The following is a 21,292-nucleotide window of genomic DNA, read 5'->3' on the forward strand; positions in this document are numbered from 1 at the left end:
TCGAGGGACGTCGGTTTCCTGTCCCATTTGCGTAGGATGTCCCATTGAAGAGGACGCAGGCGAAACTGCGCGAAAGGGACTGCTTCCATTGCTGCCACCATCTTCCCCAGGAAGTGCATGAGGCGCCTCAAGGGGTGTGACTGGCCTTGAAGGAGAGATTGTACCCCTGTCTGTAGTGACCGCTGCTTGATCAGCGGAAGCTTCACTATCGCTGAGAGGGTATGAAACTCCATGCCAAGGTATGTGAGCGATTGGGCCGGTGTCAGATTTGACTTTGGAAAATTGATGATCCACCCGAAACTCTGGAGAGTCTCCAGGGTAGCGTCGAGGCTGTGTTGGCATGCCTCTTGAGAGGGTGCCTTGATCAACAGATCGTCCAAGTACGGGATCACCGAGTGACCCTGAGAATGGAGGACCGCTACTACAGTAGCCATAACCTTGGTGAAAACCCGTGGGGCTGTTGCCAGGCCGAATGGCAGTGCCACGAACTGCAGGTGTTCGTTTCCTATGGCGAAGCGCAAGAAGCGCTGGTGCTCTGGGGCAATCGGAACGTGGAGATAAGCATCTTTGATATCGATCGATGCAAGGAAATCTCCTTGGGACATTGAGGCGATGACGGAGCGAAGGGATTCCATCCGGAACCGTCTGGTCTTTACGTGTTTGTTGAGAAGTTTCAGGTCTAGGACAGGACGGAAAGACCCGTCCTTCTTTGGGACCACAAACAAGTTGGAGTAAAAACCGTGGCCCTGTTGATGAAGAGGAACAGGGACCACCACTCCTTCTGCCTTCAGAGTGCCCAGCGCCTGCAGAAGAGCCTCGGCTCTCTCGGGAGGCGGAGAAGACCTGAAGAAACGAGTCGGGGGACGAGAGATGAACTCTATCTTGTAACCGTGAGACAGAATGTCTCTCACCCAGCGGTCTTTTATTTGTGGCAGCCAGGCGTCGCAAAAGCGGGAGAGCCTGCCACCGACCGAGGATGCTACTAGAGGAGGTCGAAAGTCATGAGGAAGCCGCCTTGTTAGCGGTGCCTCCAATGTTCTTTTTAGGACGTGACTTAGACCGCCATGCATCAGAGTTCCTTTGTTCTTTCTGAGACCTTTTGGACGAGGAGAATTGGGACCTGCCCGCGCCCCGAAAGGACCGAAACCTCGCCTGCCCTCTCCTCTGTTGGGGAATGTTCTGTTTGGGCTGGGGTAAGGATGTATCCTTTCCCTTGGATTGTTTGATGATTTCATCCAGACGCTCGCCAAACAGCCTGTCGCCAGAAATTGGCAAACTGGTTAAGCGCTTTTTGGAAGCAGAATCTGCCTTCCATTCCCGTAGCCACAAGGCCCTGCGGAGTACCACCGAATTGGCGGTCGCCACCGCCGTACGGCTCACAGAGTCCAGGACAGCATTAATAGCGTAACACGCAATTGCCGAGGTCTGGGTGGTAATGGATGCCACTTGTGGCGCGGCCGTGCAAGTGGCTGCTTCAATTTGCGCTTGACCTGCTGAGATAGCTTGCAGCGCCCATACGGCTGCGAATGCTGGGGCAAAAGAAGCTCCGATAGCTTCATAGATGGATTTCAACCAGAGCTCCATCTGCCTGTCAGTGGCATCTTTGAGCGAGGCCCCATCTTCCACTGCAAGTATGGATCTAGCCGCCAGTCTGGAGATTGGAGGATCCACTTTGGGACATTGAGTCCAACCTTTAACCACGTCCGGGGGGAAAGGATAACGTGTATCCTTAAGGCGCTTAGAAAAACGCTTATCTGGACAAGTATGGTGATTCTGGATTGCCTCTCTGAAATCAGAGTGGTCTAGAAACATACTCTGTGTCCGCTTGGGAAACCTGAAACGAAATTTCTCCTGCTGAGAAGCTGACTCCTCCGCCGGAGGGGCTGAGGGAGAAATATCCAGCAACTGATGGATGGACGCAATAAGATCGTTTACTATGGCGTCCCCGTCTGGAGTATTAAGATTGAGAGCGCTCTCAGGATCAGAATCCTGATCAGCTGTCTCCGCATCATCAACCAAAGATTCCCCCCGCTGAGACCCTAAACAATATGATGTCGAGGGAAATTCTAAGCGAGCCCGCTTAGTCAATCTGGGGCTGGGGTCTAAGTCAGAACCCTCAGACTGGGATGTAGGAGATACCCCGGGAGGACATCGTTGGTCCAACTGAGGGGGGCCCGGGAACAACGATTCAACAGGGTCCCGTTGCTGAGATACCGGCCTGGACTGCAAGGCTTCTAGTATCTTAGCCATAGTCTCAGAGAGTTTAGCAAACTCAGTCCCCGTCACCTGGACAGTGTCAACAGGTGGCTCCCCCTGGGCCCCTCTTAGCAAAGGCTCCGGCTGAAGAAGTGGCACAGGGGTCGAACACTGCACACAATGAGGGTCAGTGGAACCTGCCGGTAGTGGGGTCTTACAAGCGGCGCAGGCAGCATAATAAGCCTGTGTTTTGGCACCCCTGCCTTTTGTGGGCGCCATGCTATAGTTTCCCTTGAGTTACACAAAAGGGTATATAGCCAGAATGCACTGTGCTCATACAGTGTAAAGTATATATGATACACAAATAATGTACCAATACACTACAGCACCATGGGGCTAGCACCAACAGGTGCTGCTTACCAGCCGCCTAAAGCGGTTGTGAGGCCACCAGAGACCGTGTCTGGGTCTCCCAGGACTTGTCCCTCTTCTGCAGCGTCGGTGGAGCTGACAGGAATGGCTGCGGCGTCCTGACGAGATGAGGGAACTGTGGGCGTGGCCGAGAAAGAGCGCGAACTGGTGCTCACACCGTGCACAGTGAGGGGGGGTGGAGTATGTAAATCATACTCCAGCCCTCAGAGCTGCTCGCTCCGTGCAGCGTCCCGCCCTTCCCCCTGCCTGTCAGGGCTGAGGGCGGGAGAAAAGTAAACTAGGCCGCAAGGAAGCCGGGGACTCTAGTAATAAACGCAGCCGCCGTAAAAGCGCGGCCGGCGTGAAAGTCCCCGGCGAACTACAAGTCCCAGCCGCGCCGCAGTGTCCCATGGCAGCGGCGGTTAGTGCGGTAGCCCTTACATATAAACACACTCAGCGACGCTGAGTGTGTAATGGCACATATAGACCCGGTCAGCGCCGCGGTCCCCGGTGCACTAGCACACCCAGCAAAGCTGAGGTGATGCCGTGCGCGGTCCCCACAGGGATACAGAGTACCTCCAAGATGCAGGGCCATGTCCCTGAACGATACTCGGCTCCTATCCATCAGGCTCCACAGGAGTTGTGGATGGAGCACGGTCTCAGTGCCTGGAGACCGGTAAGATCCCACTTCACCCAGAGCCCAGAGGGGGATGGGGAAGGAAAGCAGCATGTGGGCTCCAGCCTCCGTACCCGCAATGGATACCTCAACCTTAACAACACCGCCGACAAGAGTGGGGTGAGAAGGGAGCATGCTGGGGGCCCTATATGGGCCCACTTTTCTTCCATCCGACATAGTCAGCAGCTGGTGCTGACCAAACTGTGGAGCTGTGCTGTGCGTGTCTGACCTCCTTCGCACAAAGCAAAAAACTGAGCAGCCCGTGGGAGCACGGGGGGTGTATAGGCAGAAGGGGAGGGGCCTAACACTTTTAAGTGTAGTACTTTGTGCGGCCTCCGGAGGCATAGCCTATACACCCAATTGTCTGGGTCTCCCAATAGAGCGAAAAAGAAAAAATGTTTTTGTTTTTTTTTTTTTATATACAAAATTTCTGATTATTTTTTTACCATCTAAATGAAACAAAAAAACCCCCAAACTATACATGTTTAATACCCATATACTCGTACTGACCTGGAGAATCATAGTGCCAGGTCAGTTTTACCATATAATGAATAAAGTAAATAGAGTTAACCCCCCCCCTACCCCCATTATGGAATTGCACTATTTTTGCAATTTCACTGTACTTACATTTTTCCCCCCATTTTCCAGTACACTATATGGTAGCTGAATGGTGTCATTCAATAATATAACTCGTCTACCAAAAGACAAGCCTTCAAACAGTTATATTGACAAAAAAAAAATAAAAAAGTTACAGCATTTGGAAGAAGGGAGGGGAAAAATGAAAGTACAAAAACGGAAAATGACCATGGCCTGAAGGGGTTAAAAATGGAAGTGTTAATAGTTTATTTTGATCAATAGACAAGATGGAAAATGAATGAACAAAAGAGAAATCTAAAACCTCAATATTTGGTGTGGCTGCCTTTTGTCTTCTAGGTACACTTGCACACAAGTCTTGGAGGAACTTGGCAGAAAACCTAGACTAAACATCTTGGAAAACTAACCGCAGATCTTGTGTGTAGGAGACTTGTGCAGATACTTCTATCCCTTCATGTAATCCCAGACAGATCTGACAATGCTGATCAGGGCTCTGAGGGGAGAATATCATCCCTTCCAGGACTCCTTGTTCTTCTTTTTGCTATAGATAGCTATTCCCAGTTCTTCACCGGGCCATTTTATCCCGTTCCTGACCAGCCAGATATTTGTGTTTTATCGTATTTGCCCTTTTCACCGCGCTAAATATTTTTCCAGTTCACAGATTCAAATCATTTTTGTCTCTTTTTTTTTCCAATACATTTTTATGTTCTTTTTATATTCCTTTTTTTCCTGACATTGGGGGGAAAATGTAATGAGTCATTCAAGTCCTATTTTTCAACTTAATTATATTTTTTAATTTATGACCACAATATCTGCTAAAGACATCTTAAATAGTGTTCCCCTCTATTGTCTTCATATAGTCTGGGCAAGATTAAAGATCTTTGTATACACATTGCTGATAATTTTAAGTATTTGGGGGCTTTGGTTTCTCAAAACGCAGAACAATTTATTGCATTAAACATTGATCCTCTACACACCAAAAAGGGAGGTTAGGGTTGGTTGGGGTATGGGTACATAAGGTGGGAGAAAATGAAAAAGGGTCAAATATTTATATGGACAATGGTTTTAGATACTTACAAGACATATGTAATAGGGATGATCGAAAACCTCAATATATTCGGCTTTGCGAATATTTTCCGAAAATATCGACGTTATTCGACTATTCGCGAATATTCGATGCAAGTCTATGAGAAACCCGACTAACAACTATTCGGAACTATTCAGGCTTCCTATAGACTTACATTGCGCATTGAATATTCACATAGCAGCGACCTATTCGGAAAATATTTTCGAAGCCGAATATTTGAGGTATTCGGTCATCCCTAATATGTAACATATCTATGCAATGTATAATGATCCTGTTAATACCAATTGTTATGATATGAATTCTGAGATTTTTCAATAAAAGTTTCTTGATTTATAAAAACAACAACAAAAAAACAATCCCTTTAATGGTTAGGTCCGAACAACATCTCCTTCTAATGCCTATAGGGTGCATAAATCTCTTCAAAATTATCTATTTGCCCAAATTCTTATATTTATTTCATTCCTCCCCGGTTATTATTACTAGAGAAACATTTCGCCTCTTGGAAAGTTTGATTTGGACCTTCTACTGGCAGAGGGGTTCCCTAGAGTCAGGTTGTCTAGTGTGCCAGCGTAAAAACATCATGGAGGCCTAGCCTAACTACTTTTTTTGCTTCCTGACTGCTCAGTTAGTGTACTTTAGGACAGTAGCAATAGCACAGAGTATACCGAGGGGCTCAGATACACCACTACTGTTGCCTACAATGCCGCTCTGGTTTAACTTTCACCTTCCACTTTTATATCCTCTGCGAGGAACAGTGTCAAATTTGCCTTTTCTATTTTCTCAGATACCTCCAAATTGCTTATCTTAGAGGATAATTAGATATGGAGTTGCTGATATTGCTAAGTTCCTAAACATACAACTACAAGTTTGGGGTTGTGTCCCTAGGCTTCTCAAAATTGGAGCAGCTCTCGGAGATCTCTGAGTTACCCATGCCTCTCACACAAGTATATTCTCTTCTCCAATCTTCTAGTGTCAAACCTTCTGATAAGACGTAAGTGAAACGGGAGGCAGATATACCGGACGTGACAGTGGAGGAATGGAGTGAGGTGGAGGATACATTTTATTCTTCACTAGTGAGTAGAGATGAATGGACCCATGGATGTTCGGCTCGGCCGGTGCAGTCAGACTTTATCTAAAGTTCGGTTTGGGACCCGGACTTGACCTGAACCCCAATGGAAGTCACTAATTGGGCAGTTCTGGTCTCTGTACTAATATGGGTTGGACTCAAGGTCTCGGGAATAATATATTAACAGTGAAATTAAATCCTTATTCCCATATAAAATATCTTTATTTAGTAAAAAATCACACCATCAGTGTAAATGTACAAATATGAATAGTGACCAGGGGGGTCAATAAATTGACCCCCCTGGTCACTATTTATATTTGTACATTTACACTGATGGTGTGATTTTTTACTAAATAAAGATATTTTATATGGGAATAAGGATTTAATTTCACAGTTCTGGTCTCAGTACACATGCAGCCAGCCATAAACGGATCACTTCCAAGGGACGATGGGCAAGATTTATTTATTTTTTTTGTTTGGTGCACGCTACATCCGATCACGCTGTTATCCCCATTGCTAGCTGTTCAAACACTCCAAGCGCTTCACACTGGGCTGAGCACCGAGTGTACCCGAGCACACCTATGCTTGCACAAGCGGTTTGCATATGTAAAACACCCAAACTCTGTTTTTTATTTTTTGTTTTGTAAAGTTTGTGTTTGGAACGAAGACCAAACCTCGGGTTCACTCATCTCTAGTGGTGAGTGCTGGGTCTGTTTCATCCAGACAAAATTTCTATATAGAGTTTATTATTCTTCAAAAAGCTTGAGGAGGTTTGGGATAGTCGCGATTGATTTGAGGTTTGATTTTCAAGTGGCGGTGGGCTCCTTTCTGACTCAATTTTGTCCTGTCTGAAAATTCTTCTATTCTTGTCTGAACTACTGCTGTTTCTTCATGAACACTTTATTTTCCCTGGTGCATATTAATATAGTAATTCACTCTTTTTATTGCTGATTTAATTGCTGATAATCTGTACACAAAAGCACCAATTTAGTGCCGCATATACAATCATGGAAAAGGTAAACATGATAATGAACCATATTTATCTCCTCTGTGGGGAGTCTGGCTGTGTCTGACAGCCGTCTCCTCATCCACACAACTGCGCAAGCTACATACAGTGCACTCACATTTTAGAACATCAGTGCAGAGAAAAATGTGGACTTGCAGTTGGGGATTTGGCCAAGATTAATAGTGACCTTAAAGCTGGTGTCACAAACAGCGACAACGACAACGACGTCGCTGCTACGTCACCATTTTCTGTGACGTTGCAGCGACGTCCCGTCGCTGTCGCTGTGTGTGACATCCAGCAACGACCTGGCCCCTGCTGTGAGGTCGCCGGTCGTTGCTGAATGTCCAGCTTCATTTTTTGGTCGTCACTCTCCCGCTGTGACACACACATCGCTGTGTGTGACAGCGAGAGAGCGACGAAATGAAGCGAGCAGGGAGCAGGAGCTGGCGTCTGGCAGCTGCGGTAAGCTGTAACCAGCGTAAACATCGGGTAACCAAGGGAAGACCTTTCCCTGGTTACCCGATATTTACCTTCGTTACCAGCCTCTGCCCTTGCTGCCAGTGCCGGCTCCCTGCTCTCTGCACATGTGGCTGCAGTACACATTGGGTAATTAACCCGATGTATACTGTAGCAAGGAGAGCAAGGAGCCAGCGCTAAGCAGTGTGCGCGGCTCCCTGCTCTCTGCACTGTGACATGTAGCTGCAGTACACATCGGGTTAATTAACCCGATGTGTACTGTACCTAGGAGAGCAAGGAGCCAGCGCTAAGCGCGGCTCCCTGCTCTCTGCACATGTAGCGACGTTATGATCGCTGCTGCGTCGCTGTGTTTGACAGCTAAGCAGCGATCATAACAGCGACTTACAAGGTCGCTGTTACGTCACAGAAAATGGTGACGTAACAGCGACGTCGTTGTCGCTTAGTGTGAACCCAGCTTAAGGCTGAGAAATATATAGGCAGATACTGATCAATTCTGCAGTGGCATCAGGGAGGCATCTGACTTGCTCCAACCTTATTCTGTAGGAGGACAACAACATCAAACCTACTGCCAAAGTCATGAAGAATTGTCTTCAATGGAAAGAAGAACAAGGATTCCTAGAAGTGATGATATGGTCCCCACAGAGTCCTGATCTCAACAGGATAAAGTCTGTCTGGGATATATGAAGAGACAGAAGGATTTCTGCAAGTCTCATTCATAGAAGATCTCGAGTTAGTTCTCCAAGATGTTTGAAACAAACTCCCTGCTGCATTTGTCATGGTTTTGCCCACATGGTCTCCAGACCAATCTCTGGCTATTATTGCATCCAAGACAGAGGCAGTATTCATTACTGAACAGGATAGACCTCTATTCCAGCTCCCATTGCCTCTCTTGCTCTGAACAATGATCACCTTTGAGAGTGGTGGCATGGGGCCATGAAGAGACGTCCATTAGGGAATGTCACATCGAGGACTGAGTGTTTGCCAATGAATCACATACAAGTGCATCTCAATAAATTAGAATATCATCAAAACTTTAAGTTATTTGAGTAATTCAATAAAAAAAAAGGGAAACACATATGTTATAGAGTCATTACACACAGAGGGATCTATTCCTATATATTATATAGAGTCATTACACACTGAGTGATCTATTCCTATATATTATATAGAGTCATTACACACAGAGGGATCTATTCCTATATATTATATAGAGTCATTACACAGAGGGATCTATTCCTATATATTATATAGAGTCATTACACACAGAGGGATCTATTCCTATATATTATATAGAGTCATTACACACAGAGGAATCTATTCCTATATATTATATAGTCATTACACACAGAGGGATCTATTCCTATATATTATATACAGTCATTACACACAGAGGGATCTATTCCTATATATTATATAGTGTCATTACACACAGGGATCTATTCCTATATATTATATAGAGTCATTACACACAGAGAGATTTATTTCAGGTGTTTATTTCTGGTAATGGTGATGATTATGAATTACAGCCAATGAAAACCCAAAAGTCATTATCTCAGAAAATTAGAATAATTACCACAAAACACCTGCAAAGGCTTCTTAAGTGTTTAAAATTGTCCTTTTATCTGGTTCAGTAGACTACACAATCATGGGGAAGACTGCTGACTTGACAGATGTCCAGAAGGTAGTCATTGACACACTTCACAAGGAGGGTAAGCCAAAAAAGGTCATTGTTAAAGAAGCTGGCTGTTCACAAACTGCTGCATCCTAGCATATTAATGGAAAGTTGAGTGGAAGGAAAAAGTGTGGTAGAAAAAGGTACACAAGCAACCGGGATAACCGCAGCCTTGATAGGATTGTTAAGGAAAGGCCACTAATATATTTGGGGGAGATTCTCAAGGAGTGGACTGCTGTGTGTAATGACTCTATATAACATATAGAAATAGATCCCTCTGTGTGTAATGACTCACACTAGACCTCAAACAGCTTGGATTGTGGCCTCTCCACTCTTCCTCCAGATTTCCAATACAAAATGTACTTTCATCTGAAAACAACACCTTGGACCACTGAGCAACAGTCCAGGTCTTTATCTCCTTGGCCCAGGTAAGACGCTTCTGGTGTTGTCTAATGGTCATGAGTGGCCTGATACAAGGAATGCGGCACTTGTAGCCCATGTCCTGGATACGTCTGTGTGTGGTGGCTCCTGAAGCACTGACTCCAGCAGCAGTCCACTCCTTGAGAATCTCCCCCAAATTTATTAGTGGCCTTTCCTTAACAATCCTATCAAGGCTGCGGTTATCCCGGTTGCTTGTGCACCTTTCTCTACCACACTTTTTCCTTCCACCCATCTTTCCATTAATATGCTAGGATGCAGCAGTTTGTGAACAGCCAGCTTCTTTAACAATGACCTTTTTTGGCTTACCCTCCTTGTGAAGTGTGTCAATGACTGCCTTCTGGACATCTGTCAAGTCAGCAGTCTTCCCCATGATTGTGTAGTCTACTGAACCAGATAAAAGGACAATTTTAAACACTTAAGAAGCCTTTGCAGGTGTTTTGTGGTAATTATTCTAATTTTCTGAGATAATGACTTTTGGGTTTTCATTGGCTGTAATTCATAATCATCAACATTACCAGAAATAGAAATAAACACTTGAAATAGAACTCTCTCTGTGTAATGACTCTATATAATATATAGGAATAGATCACTCTGTGTGCAATGACTCTATATAATGTGTTTCCCTTTTTGTATTGAATTACTGAAATAAATTAATTTTTGATGATATTCTAATTTATTGAGATGCATTAGTATTTGCTAAGCAGTGGCCATTTAATAGCTTGTTTAGGTAGACCAATCCCACTCCAATGCATGCAGATCATTAGGTAATTGGCAGTCCGATAAACAATTGTTTTTGAGAATTGTGCAGTGTAAATGGAGACTAAGGGGTACTTTACACGTTGCTACATCGCATCTGAAATATCGTCGGGGTCACGTAGTTAGTGACGCACATCCGGCGCCGGTGAATTTACATATACAATTTACAATTTCTGTCCCATCGGACCAAAACTGGGGCATGTAAATGGACAATTGATCTCATTTAAATCTGTCTCATCAGTTAAAAAAATGATCTGATATGCTTAAGCCAATGTCTGCTAAATACAATGAATGAAGCGTAAACAGATATTTGAAAGCCAGCAACTGCATTATAATTATTAGGAAAGTTTTATTTTAGGATGATTCCAACAGAAGAGGTAGATGAGAATATCTGTTGGTGTAAATAGCTAACTCAGACCAATTTTTAAATCTGTAAGATTGGTCTGAATAGTCATAAATCTATGAGTGTACATGCAGCTTAAAGAGAACCTGTCTATAACTGTTACTTGTTTGTATATGATCCTCCTGAATTGTAAAGTGCTGCGGAATATGTTGGCGCTATAGAAATAAAGATTATTATTACTATTATCAGGGTTGTGCATAGTAAATGAAAGGTACGCCCATAATGATGTTATACTGATTTCATCCATCCATTCATTCATTGAAGAAATCTGCGGTCTGTTTTGTTTTTTTGTATTATCATTAGAGGTTCAGCAGGACCATGGGTAGGACCTCCGCCTCACCACAGCCCCTCAGCTGCCTCTGATGTTTTTACCCTCTTCTTTATTTTCACGCACTGGCACTATCCTAGCCGCAGGCGGCGCTTGCGCAGATTGATCTGGCAGTCTTCAAAAATGATGAGCCAAGATCTCAATCTGCCACAACACCATTTTACTGAAGCGCACCACAAGATCCGTCTGTGCCATTGCCACACATAATGACCTCCCAGTGGTCTTCAGTAAAATGGTGCCAGTGCCATGTTACTGAAGACCGCCAGGACATTACTCTGTGCCAGCACCGCCCACGGCTAGGACAGCGCCGCTGTGCAATTTAAACAAAGAAGAGAATAAAGACAGCAGAGGCAGAGCTGAAGAGCCTACTCACAAGCTGCAGATTTCTTCAATGAATGTATGTATTTAATCAGCATTATAGCACGTTTATGGCAATGCCTTTAGATTACCTTGCATAGCTTCAATGAAAGGTTCTCTTTAAGAAAAAAATTAGAAGAACTATTATATATTTCTTGTTACATTGAAGAATACATTACTAGGTTGAATATTTCTTTACTATCTCCTTGACAGAATCGGTTCTAAACCATTTCTGTCTTCTCCTTAGGGTCCCTGACTTTCTCTGACAGCCAACAACTCAACTTGTTCCTATGGATGGCAGGAGTTGCATTAGTGCAGGGATATCAGAAGACATTGCGGCAAACTCAAAGACGACCGTCACCTTTTAGGTTTTACAGCATTCCCCGCATTGCTCACCTCTCCAGTCAGAAGATGTATGATCTTGTTGGTGAGTCCTAAAATCTTCTGCGATTTGAATCTTTCGTTCATTATCGAGTGAGTTGGAGGCTTTGTGATGGGGATTTGGGTTTTGCTCCAAGCTTCATCCGATATGGTCTTTACTATTAAGTAAGCCTTTGCAGGGAAACAGGATGATTTCAATTTAAACATGCATTTATTTTCATCAGTCACCACCACCTTTATGGAGGGCACAACGAAAAAAGAGGGTGCTTATTCCCATTTATCAGTCCCTGTAGACAAGCCAGTGATCCCCATATAGGAGCATGTTGTCTATAGCAGATCCCTTGTGTACAAGGAGCGATATGCTGCTGAGAGCAACAATCTGATCTTCCAACAGACAAGCGGTTTTCTCATTTGTTGGATGGTATATTTACACAAGTTGATAAATGGAAAGGAATGTTCTTACAATCCCCCCAGAACCCCTCACCTCTCCAGTCAGCAGGTAGATGATCTCTAGGGTGAGGTTCAGGATCCTCTCAGTCATATGATTTCCATTCTTGTCCATCCTCGGTGGTCCTGTCGGGAGAATGATTCTTTATTTCAGCACCCTAGAGGGAAAAAGGAGCCCAACCTTCCAGTTGCCAAATAAGACACAGGCCCGATTCCAGAGCTGTGGAATACTATAGTATTATCTGTTTCAGCTCTGCTATCTTTCAATGAGGAGCTCTGTTTAACGCTATGAACACCATTGACTGTCAACTTCCTTTCTGCATAGGCAGAAAGCTGCCAATCAATGGTGAGGGGTGTGGATAAACAAAGATTAAGAATGCCAAGGATCGTGATCATTATTTGTCAATACATTCCAGAGATAATTCTCCTTCTTCAGGACAAACATCATATGTAACTGGCATAAAATCACACTGCTCAGACATTCAATAAAATAGTCACAAAACTAGACTAGAGCAAATAATTCAGGGGACTGTTATGGTCTGTGAGTCAGTGCAGTAAGGTGAATGGAAACCTGGCACTCCAGTGATATTTGTTTCTTTTATTCATCCTGAGTTCCCAATTTATATAATTCTGCCGGAGGTGGGGAAACATCTATCACAGTTACTGATAATGGCTACACAGCCCCATCACACAAGTGTAGTAAAGGAGATCAGAGGTCAACATCCCTGGCTGTATAATGTGCTGATCCATGATTTCTTTTTTTCTTTAGTTCTTTGTAAATTTGGGTGTGTAAACCCAGCCCCCAACATATATATATATACACACACACACACACACACACACACACACCTTCCCCTTCCCCTTCTCCCTTTGGTCTGTTCACCTAGTCGATTTAGCTTTTACACCAGAAACATTCAATACAAGTCTATGAGAGCCAGAACAAGGCCAGAACAAGGCTCTTATAGACTTGTATTGAGTTGTGACACAACGTGAAACACTAGCGCTGCCGGCAGGTCACAACCTGGAGTCCAACCGGAGGGCCGGAAAGGGATGAAAATGCCAAAAGGTGAGTGTAAGACTGGGAGAAGGGGGCTTGGATTTAAAGCACAAGGGCACCTGGAGTAGGCCTAATGTACCAAATTGACCTATACTTTGCCCCTGCTTCTCTGTGGCTCCTCCTACTCTTAGCTCACACAACGTTAGTGACAAGGTCCAGACTACAATCCCATGACCGCTGCACCCAATCACAAGTCTTGATGGTCTTGTGACATATACATTGACATGACCAGTGATTGGCTGCAGCGGTCACATGCTATAGTCACGATGTTACTCTTCCAGCAGTGTCTTCATAAACAGACATACATACACATGTATAAGTATCTCAAGTGTAATGCTTACAAACTATACCTGCTGCTAGTCCAGCACAGAATTGCTCCTGATGGGGCTTATGACGTCTAGATCACGTGGTTTTGAATAAGATTGTAAGATAAAGTAGCTCCTAGTGGACAAAGGACCTTTGATGATGTCATGTCATGTGATCAGTAACACATCCCGTAGGAGGCTGATCACATGGCTCTGACGTAATCACTAGGTGGAAACCAGCTCCTGGAATGTAGTCGTCATCGTACAGACTAAACTCCTCCCACATCCGTGACATCATCAAAGGTCCTATAGCTGTTTTGTAACGTCTGTAAGTACCACATGTACGCGATTGATCACGTGTGTGATGTCATCAAAGGTCCTGTAGTCACTAGGATGTACTATCTGCAGATAAGTGGCCATTGTGCGTGCGACCTGTGTGCATCGTTGTTATGCCCTGGGCTACTTGTGTGTGTGTGCCGTGCAGTGTGCACAGTACAGGGGGGTGGTGTTACTGCTAGTATGCGTCTCTGTAGGGAGCACGGACTGTATACAGCAGATATATAAATATAGCTATAGTGTAGGATGTGACGTGTGTCTATAGGTGGTTGTGTACAGTGTATATGCTTATGTGTGTCTACAGGCATGTATTGTAAGGTTAGCATTTGTATACTCCTCTACGTTACATACAGTATGTATACATGTACATAATATAACTATGTTTACACTTACTAATATGTTACAAGTGCTGTACACTTATGGCCAAAAGTTTTTGATATTGACATTTTTTTGGTTCTTTACAGAGTCAAATGTTCCTGTTTTATGTATTTTACTCAGAGTTGAATCCAAAAGTTTCCATCCACTCTCTATAAAGACACATCTTCAGGTTTTTCCCTCCACTCTCTAGAAAGACACATCTGCAGGTTTTTCCCTCCACTCTCTAGAAAGACACATCTGCAGGTTTTTCCCTCCACTCTCTAGAAAGACACATCTGCAGGTTTTTCCCTCCACTCTCTAGAAAGACACATCTGCAGGTTTTTCCCTCCACTGTCCATAAAGACACACCTGCAGGTTTTTCCCTCCACTCTCTATAAAGACACATCTGCAGGTTTTTCTCATTATCTGACATGAAATCAGAATAAACTTTTCCCATTTTAGGTCATTTAGGAACCACAATTATTTACATTTGCCAAATACCAGAATAATGAGAGAGAGAGTGAGTGAGAGTGTTTTAAGGCATTTTTATTACTTTCTGCAAAGTCAAAAGTTTACATACACTGAGAGTACTATGCCGGTAAATAACATAGGACAGCCCATATGATGATGTCATGGCTTGTCTAAGCTTCTGATAGGTTTATTGGCAACATCTGAGTTAACTAGAGACACACACAAGTGTACGTAAACTTCTGGCTTCAAATGTATATAGCAGTATTAATTCCACAGCCCTTTACAGACATTATCATCACTGTCCCCATTGGGACTCACAATCTAAGTTCCCAATCAGTATGTCTTTGGAGTGGGGGAAGAAACATGGGGAGAACAAACTCCGTGCAGATGTTGTCCGTGGTGGAATCTGACTGCGGTGCTAACCACTGAGCCTCCATGCTGACCAGCTACGGAAGTAAAGTTATCAGCATTTCATAAGGTTTTTCTGACAAATACATCAACTTTATACAAAGATTCCATATTTTTAGTGTTGTCCCTTATATTACAAGACTTCTGCCCTTCACCTCGGCAGCTGGATATCGGCTTCTGGGCCTAAACTGACTGATGACAGCACATTCTTGTCTAATAAGTGCTTGGAGTTTATCATTGTTTCTTTTTTGTCTGTCACTTTTTGAGGATTGACCACAAGTTCAACTGCTAGTGGATTTGTGGGAGAAGTTGCTCTTGGATGATGTTTAGATGCCATTCTGTATAAATAGCCGTGTTCTTAGGACAAATTGAGAGTAAGATCATTCCAAATATGAACAGTAACAACACACATGAATGTCTCAGGATACGTTACTGTTGGATGACAGCACTCATGGTATCGCTCACCATTTCTTCTCCAGACAATCATTCTATCAAATGTTCTTAACAGTGTAAGGGAAGTTTCATATGAGAGAATAATGTTACCCCGGCCTTCTGTAGTCTAATCCCTGTACTATCTGCAGAATGTCACTGTCTTTTATGTTTCCTTGGAGCAGTGGCTTCATTGCTGTCCTTCTTGACACCAGACCACCTCCAAAAGCCTTTGTCTTGCTGTTTGTGCAACTGCAGTCATCTGCTTGCTGCCATTCCTGAGCAAGCTCTGTTGGATCCTCTTTAGGAGATGGTCCTAGCACTTGCTGGACTTTCTTGGGTTTCTTTCTTAAGCCTTATTTACAGTATTTGAACCTCCTTCTTTCAAGTTCTTTTATCTAATTTAATAGTTGATATAGGAGTAATCTTACAAGCAACAATGTCCTGTCCCACAAAATTCTGTAAATGCAAAGCAATGATAACTGAATAGGTTTCCTTGGCATTAGCTATTTGCGTGAACAGTGCAAGACAAAGATTTCAAGCCTCATCAACCTGTTTACAGGGACCAGTCTGCTGTTATAATTCAGTCAGCAGGACAGAGCTTTGTCCTTGATAATACTTTATCCTAAGCTAACAAGAATATCATTCAAATTTTATAAGCAAGTCATTTTGTGGCAGGCCTTAATTTCAGTGAAAATGTGTTTTTTGTGTTTAACAGGGTATAACAAGAATCAGATGAAATGGCATCCTTGTTAGAATTCAAGCTGACATCCATCCTAGACACGTCAGTACAGGCTGCAGATTGAAGATCTACCTAGACGTGTCAACTCTCAAGAGCTTTATTGCATATACCTCAGTCGGAGGCAAAAGCACAATGCTCGTGTGACAAAATGTTTTAACCCAAATTGTGCTTAATGAGGAGATTTCTAGCTTTATCATCCTTGAGTCTTACAGCTTTATTGCAGTGTACGGAGACTGACTACTCCCCCCAGTGTAAAACAAATAAACATAGAGAAGGATGACACTGGCGATAACCCCACTTGTGCTCAGTAAGGAAGAGATATATTTCTTCACATGTGAGAGCCCTGCTCTCAGCCGCTGACTGAGGTATGTGTGATACAGCTTTTGTCATTGACACCCAGTTCATGGGAACTGTAAGTCAACAGTCTGCAGCCCATACTGACAACGCGTGACTAAGACTGGCTGCAGTTTGAATTATACCAGGGACATCATGTTATCTAATTCTCTGAGAGCTTCTTCAAAGCAACATTCCAGTGTTTGTTTGTTTTGTCAGCACTGGAGTAGTGCTTTAAATCTAAGGCGGGCTTTGCACACTACGACATCGCAGGTGCGATGTCGGTGGGGTCAAATTCAAAGTGACGCACTTCCGGCATCGCTCTCGATATCGCAGTGTGTAAATCCTTTTTGATACGATTAACGAGCGCAAAATCGTCGTAATTGTATCATCGGTGTAGTGTTGGTCATTTCCATAATTTCGGAAGGACCGATGTTACGATGTTGTTCCTCGTTCCTGCGGCAGCACACATCGCTGTGTATGAAGCCGCAGGAGCGAGGAACATCTCCTACCTGCGGCTCACGCCGGCTATGCGGAAGGAAGGAGGTGGACGGGATGTTTACGTCCCACTCATCTCCGCCCCTCCGCTTCTATTGGCCGCCTGCCGTGTGACGTCGCTATGACGCTGCACGACCCTCCCCCTTAATAAGGAGGCGGTTCGCCGGCCAGAGCGACGTCAAAGGCAGGTGAGTGCATGTGAAGCTGCCGTAGCGATAATGTTTGCTACGGCAGCTATCACAAGATATCGTACCTGCGACAGGGGCGGGGACTATCGCACTCGGCATCGGCTTGCGATGTCGTAGTGTGCAAAGTAACCCTAAGATTCCTGTCCCCGTTTTTATACTTGCCCTCCAGCAGCTTCATCCTTCGGCACCGCTGCAGTTCCAGGGCACAATTTTGTACTCATAACTGCTGACAGTCCTGAAGTCAGACGTTACTCACAAAAACAAGGCTCTCATAGAGTTGAATTGATTTGTGGCCTTCAGCGCACTCCATGAAACACTGGAGCTGCTGGCAGATCACAAATTGCCGGAGAACAATAGGAGATGGAAGCAGATGAAGACGGAGGCAGGTGATTATCAGACACTGGGCAGGAGACTAAAGGGTACTTTACACGCTGCAACATTCCCTGTGGGCGTAATACCATGGAGTGACGTCTCCATCGCTCATTCTATAGTGCGCGCATTGCAGAAGGCTTCTTTTCCAGGTGTTCAATCGCCGGCTTCAGACCTGAAACTGACAAGGAGAACCCGGTAAAGAAGCCTGATGCAATGCGCGCAGTATAGAATTAGCGATGGGGACATCACTCCATGGTATCACGCCCACAGGGGCGTGATACCACGGCAATATGCAGACGTCCATGGGGCAAGGCGCCGCCCCTGTGACCACATTCCCTGCTATTTACATACGAGATATGAAGGTAATAAAACGTTTTTTATTACTTTCATATTATACAATTTTACAGCACAAGGATGGGTAGGGAGGTGTAATTAGGGCACACATGCGTCTGCGGATAGGTCACAACGCATATTCTAGGTGACAGGTTCCCTTTAAAAAACCTCTGAAGTCATGCTTTAACTTAAATTATTCTGTCTAGTACATCCAATGTGCATAAGGTATAAGGTTGTATATATTGTTACTGTTATATATGTATTTATACAGTACAGACCAAAAGTTTGGACACACCTCATTCAAAGAGTTTTCTTTATTTTCATGATTCTAAAAATTGTAGATTCACATTGAAGGCATCAAAACCGTGAATTAAAACATGTGGAATGCAATACTTACAAAAGTGTGAAACAACTGAAATATGTCTTATATTCTAGGTTCTTCAAAGTAGCCACCTTTTGCTTTGATTACTGCTTTGCACACTCTTGACATTCTCTTTATGAGCTTCAAGAGGTAGTCATCGGAAATGGTCTCCCAACAGTCTTGAAGGAGTTCCCAGAGATGCTTAGCACTTGTTGGCCCTTTTGCCTTCACTCTGCAGTCCAACTCACCCCAAACCATCTCGATTCGGTTCAGGTCTGGTGACTGTGGAGGCCAGGTCATCTGGCGTAGCACCCTATCACTCTCCTTCTTAGTCAAATAGCCCTTACACAGCCTGGAGGTGTGTTTGGGGTCATTGTCCTGTTGAAAGCTAAATGATGGTCCAACTAAACGCAAACCGGATGGAATAGCACGCCGCTGCAAGATGCTGTGGTAGCCATGCTGGTTCTGTATGCCTTCAATTTTGAATAAATCCCCAACAGTGTCACCAGCAAAGCACCCCCCACACCATCACACCTCCTCCTCCATGCTTCACAGTGGGAACCAGGTATGTAGAGTGCATCCGTTCACCTTTTCTACAAAGACACGGTGGTTGGATCCAAAGATCTCAAATTTGGACTCATCAGACCAAAGCACAGATTTCCACTTGTCTAATGTCCATTCCTTGTGTTCTTTAGCCCAAACAAGTCTCTTCTGCTTGTTGCCTGTCCTTAGCAGTGGTTTCCTAGCAGCTATTTTACCATGAAGGCCTGCTGCACAAAGTCTTCTCTTAATAGTTATTCTAGAGATGAGAAGGTGTCCAAACTTTTGGTCTGTACTGTATACTGTCTGTATACCTTCTGTGAGCAGGATATTTTTACAATGCTCTTATCTTCTTCCCCTAAGGTTCCTGAAGCATATGCTGAATCTTGTTTTCACAAAACATGAGTCTTTTCTTTAAGGGCTCAGAAAGGATGGACAAGGACAAGAAACACATTGCTGAGAGGATATTAAGCCTCACCCTAGATATAATCTACCTGCTGACCGGAGAGGTGAGGGATTCTGGGAATTATGTCACTTAACTAGAGAGGGATATTACCTGATTTGATTAAGGGAATATACAAGTTGAACCATGGGGGAGTCATCATGAGGGGACTTATTAACCCCTTAATGCTTCATGATTGATATATGCATCATACTTAGCATTGCTGCTGCTAAGGCCTCATTCAGATATCAGTGTTGTAGATACTTGTTCTATCCTTGTTTATCTCAGATAGGACACATACACATCTTAGTTTATGGGGCTGTTCACATACTCGTGTCTTTCCATAGACCATGTTCATGCAAAACTAATGGGGATAAGTTAATTTTTTTTTTTCTGGCAGTAAAGACGAAAAGTGCCAATACAAGTTTATGAGTCAGTGAAAAATACGCTCAGTACACAGAATACAGACTGCACAGTGATGCTACTGACACAATGATGGTAAAAACAAGCTCACTAACCCAAAACCCTGATGACACACTGATGATAAAACAGGCACATGGATCAAAAACACTGATGACACACTGATGATAAAACGGGCACTTGGATCCAAAACACTGATGACACACTGATGATAAAACGGGCACTTGGATCCAAAACACTGATGACTCACTGATGATAAAACGGGCACACAGATCCAAAACACTGATGACACACTGATGATAAAACGGGCACACAGATCCAAAACACTGATGACACACTGATGATAAAACGGGCACATGGATCCAAAACACTGATGATAAAACGGGCACATGGATCCAAAACACTGATGATGAAACGGGCACATGGATCCAAAACACTGATGACACACTGATGATAAAACGGGCACATGGATCCAAAACACTGATGATAAAATGGGCACATGGATCCAAAACACTGATGATAAAACGGGCACATGGATCCAAAACACTGATGATGAAACGGGCACATGGATCCAAAACACTGATGACACACTGATGATAAAACGGGCACATGAATCCAAAACACTGATGACACACTGATGATAAAACGGGCACACAGATCCAAAACACTGATGACACACTGATGATAAATTGGGCACATGGATCCAAAACACTGATGACACACTGATGATAAAACGGGCACATGGATCCAAAACACTGATGACACACTGATGATAAAACAGGCACACAGATCCAAAACACTGATGACACACTAATGATAAAACGGGCACACGGATCCAAAACACTGATGACACACTGATGATAAAACGGGCACATAGTATCTAATGGCACCCGTCAGGGATGTCCGCTGTCTCCCTTAATCTTCATCTTGACGCTAGAACCCTTCCTCAGACACGTACGAGCCAACTCAGATATTGCGGGTATTGGGGTGGGCCATGTTACGCACAAAGTAGCTGCATATGCGGACGATCTCCTGTTTCTTTGTCGCTCCATTGGGAGACCCAGACAATTGGGTGTATAGGCTATGCCTCCGGAGGCCGCACAAAGTATTACACTAAAAGTGTAAAGCCCCTCCCCTTCTGCCTATACACCCCCCGTGCTCCCACGGGCTCCTCAGTTTTTTGCTTTGTGCGAAGGAGGCAGACATGCACGCACAGCTCCACAGATTAGTCAGCAGCAGCTGCTGACTATGTCGGATGGAAGAAAAGTGGGCCCATATAGGGCCCCCAGCATGCTCCCTTCTCACCCCACTCTTGTCGGCGGTGTTGTTAAGGTTGAGGTATCCATTGCGGGTACGGAGGCTGGAGCCCACATGCTGTTTTCCTTCCCCATCCCCCTTAGGGCTC

At 44.2% G+C, this 21,292-nt stretch overlaps 2 protein-coding genes across 2 annotated transcripts in view; one reads left to right on the forward strand and one right to left on the reverse strand.

Moving 5' to 3' along the window:
* LOC142312714 (uncharacterized) overlaps positions 1-13,815 on the reverse strand; it is a 357,223-nt gene extending 343,408 nt beyond the window's left edge. The window contains 3 exon segments of the mRNA XM_075351702.1: positions 11,864-12,019; positions 12,333-12,421; positions 13,703-13,815. Coding sequence (XP_075207817.1) covers positions 11,864-12,019; positions 12,333-12,410 — 234 coding nt within the window. The 5' untranslated portion in view covers positions 12,411-12,421; positions 13,703-13,815.
* A 207-nt stretch (positions 13,816-14,022) lies between these two features.
* The window catches only part of LOC142311122 (uncharacterized), a 68,095-nt gene continuing 60,825 nt past the window's right edge, over positions 14,023-21,292 (forward strand). The window contains exons 1-2 of the mRNA XM_075349251.1: positions 14,023-14,078; positions 19,389-19,534. Coding sequence (XP_075205366.1) covers positions 19,427-19,534 — 108 coding nt within the window. The 5' untranslated portion in view covers positions 14,023-14,078; positions 19,389-19,426. The remainder of the gene's footprint in view (positions 14,079-19,388; positions 19,535-21,292) is intronic.

The sequence above is a fragment of the Anomaloglossus baeobatrachus genome, chromosome 5, assembly GCF_048569485.1.
Source record: "Anomaloglossus baeobatrachus isolate aAnoBae1 chromosome 5, aAnoBae1.hap1, whole genome shotgun sequence".
Classification (NCBI taxonomy): domain Eukaryota; kingdom Metazoa; phylum Chordata; class Amphibia; order Anura; family Aromobatidae; genus Anomaloglossus; species Anomaloglossus baeobatrachus.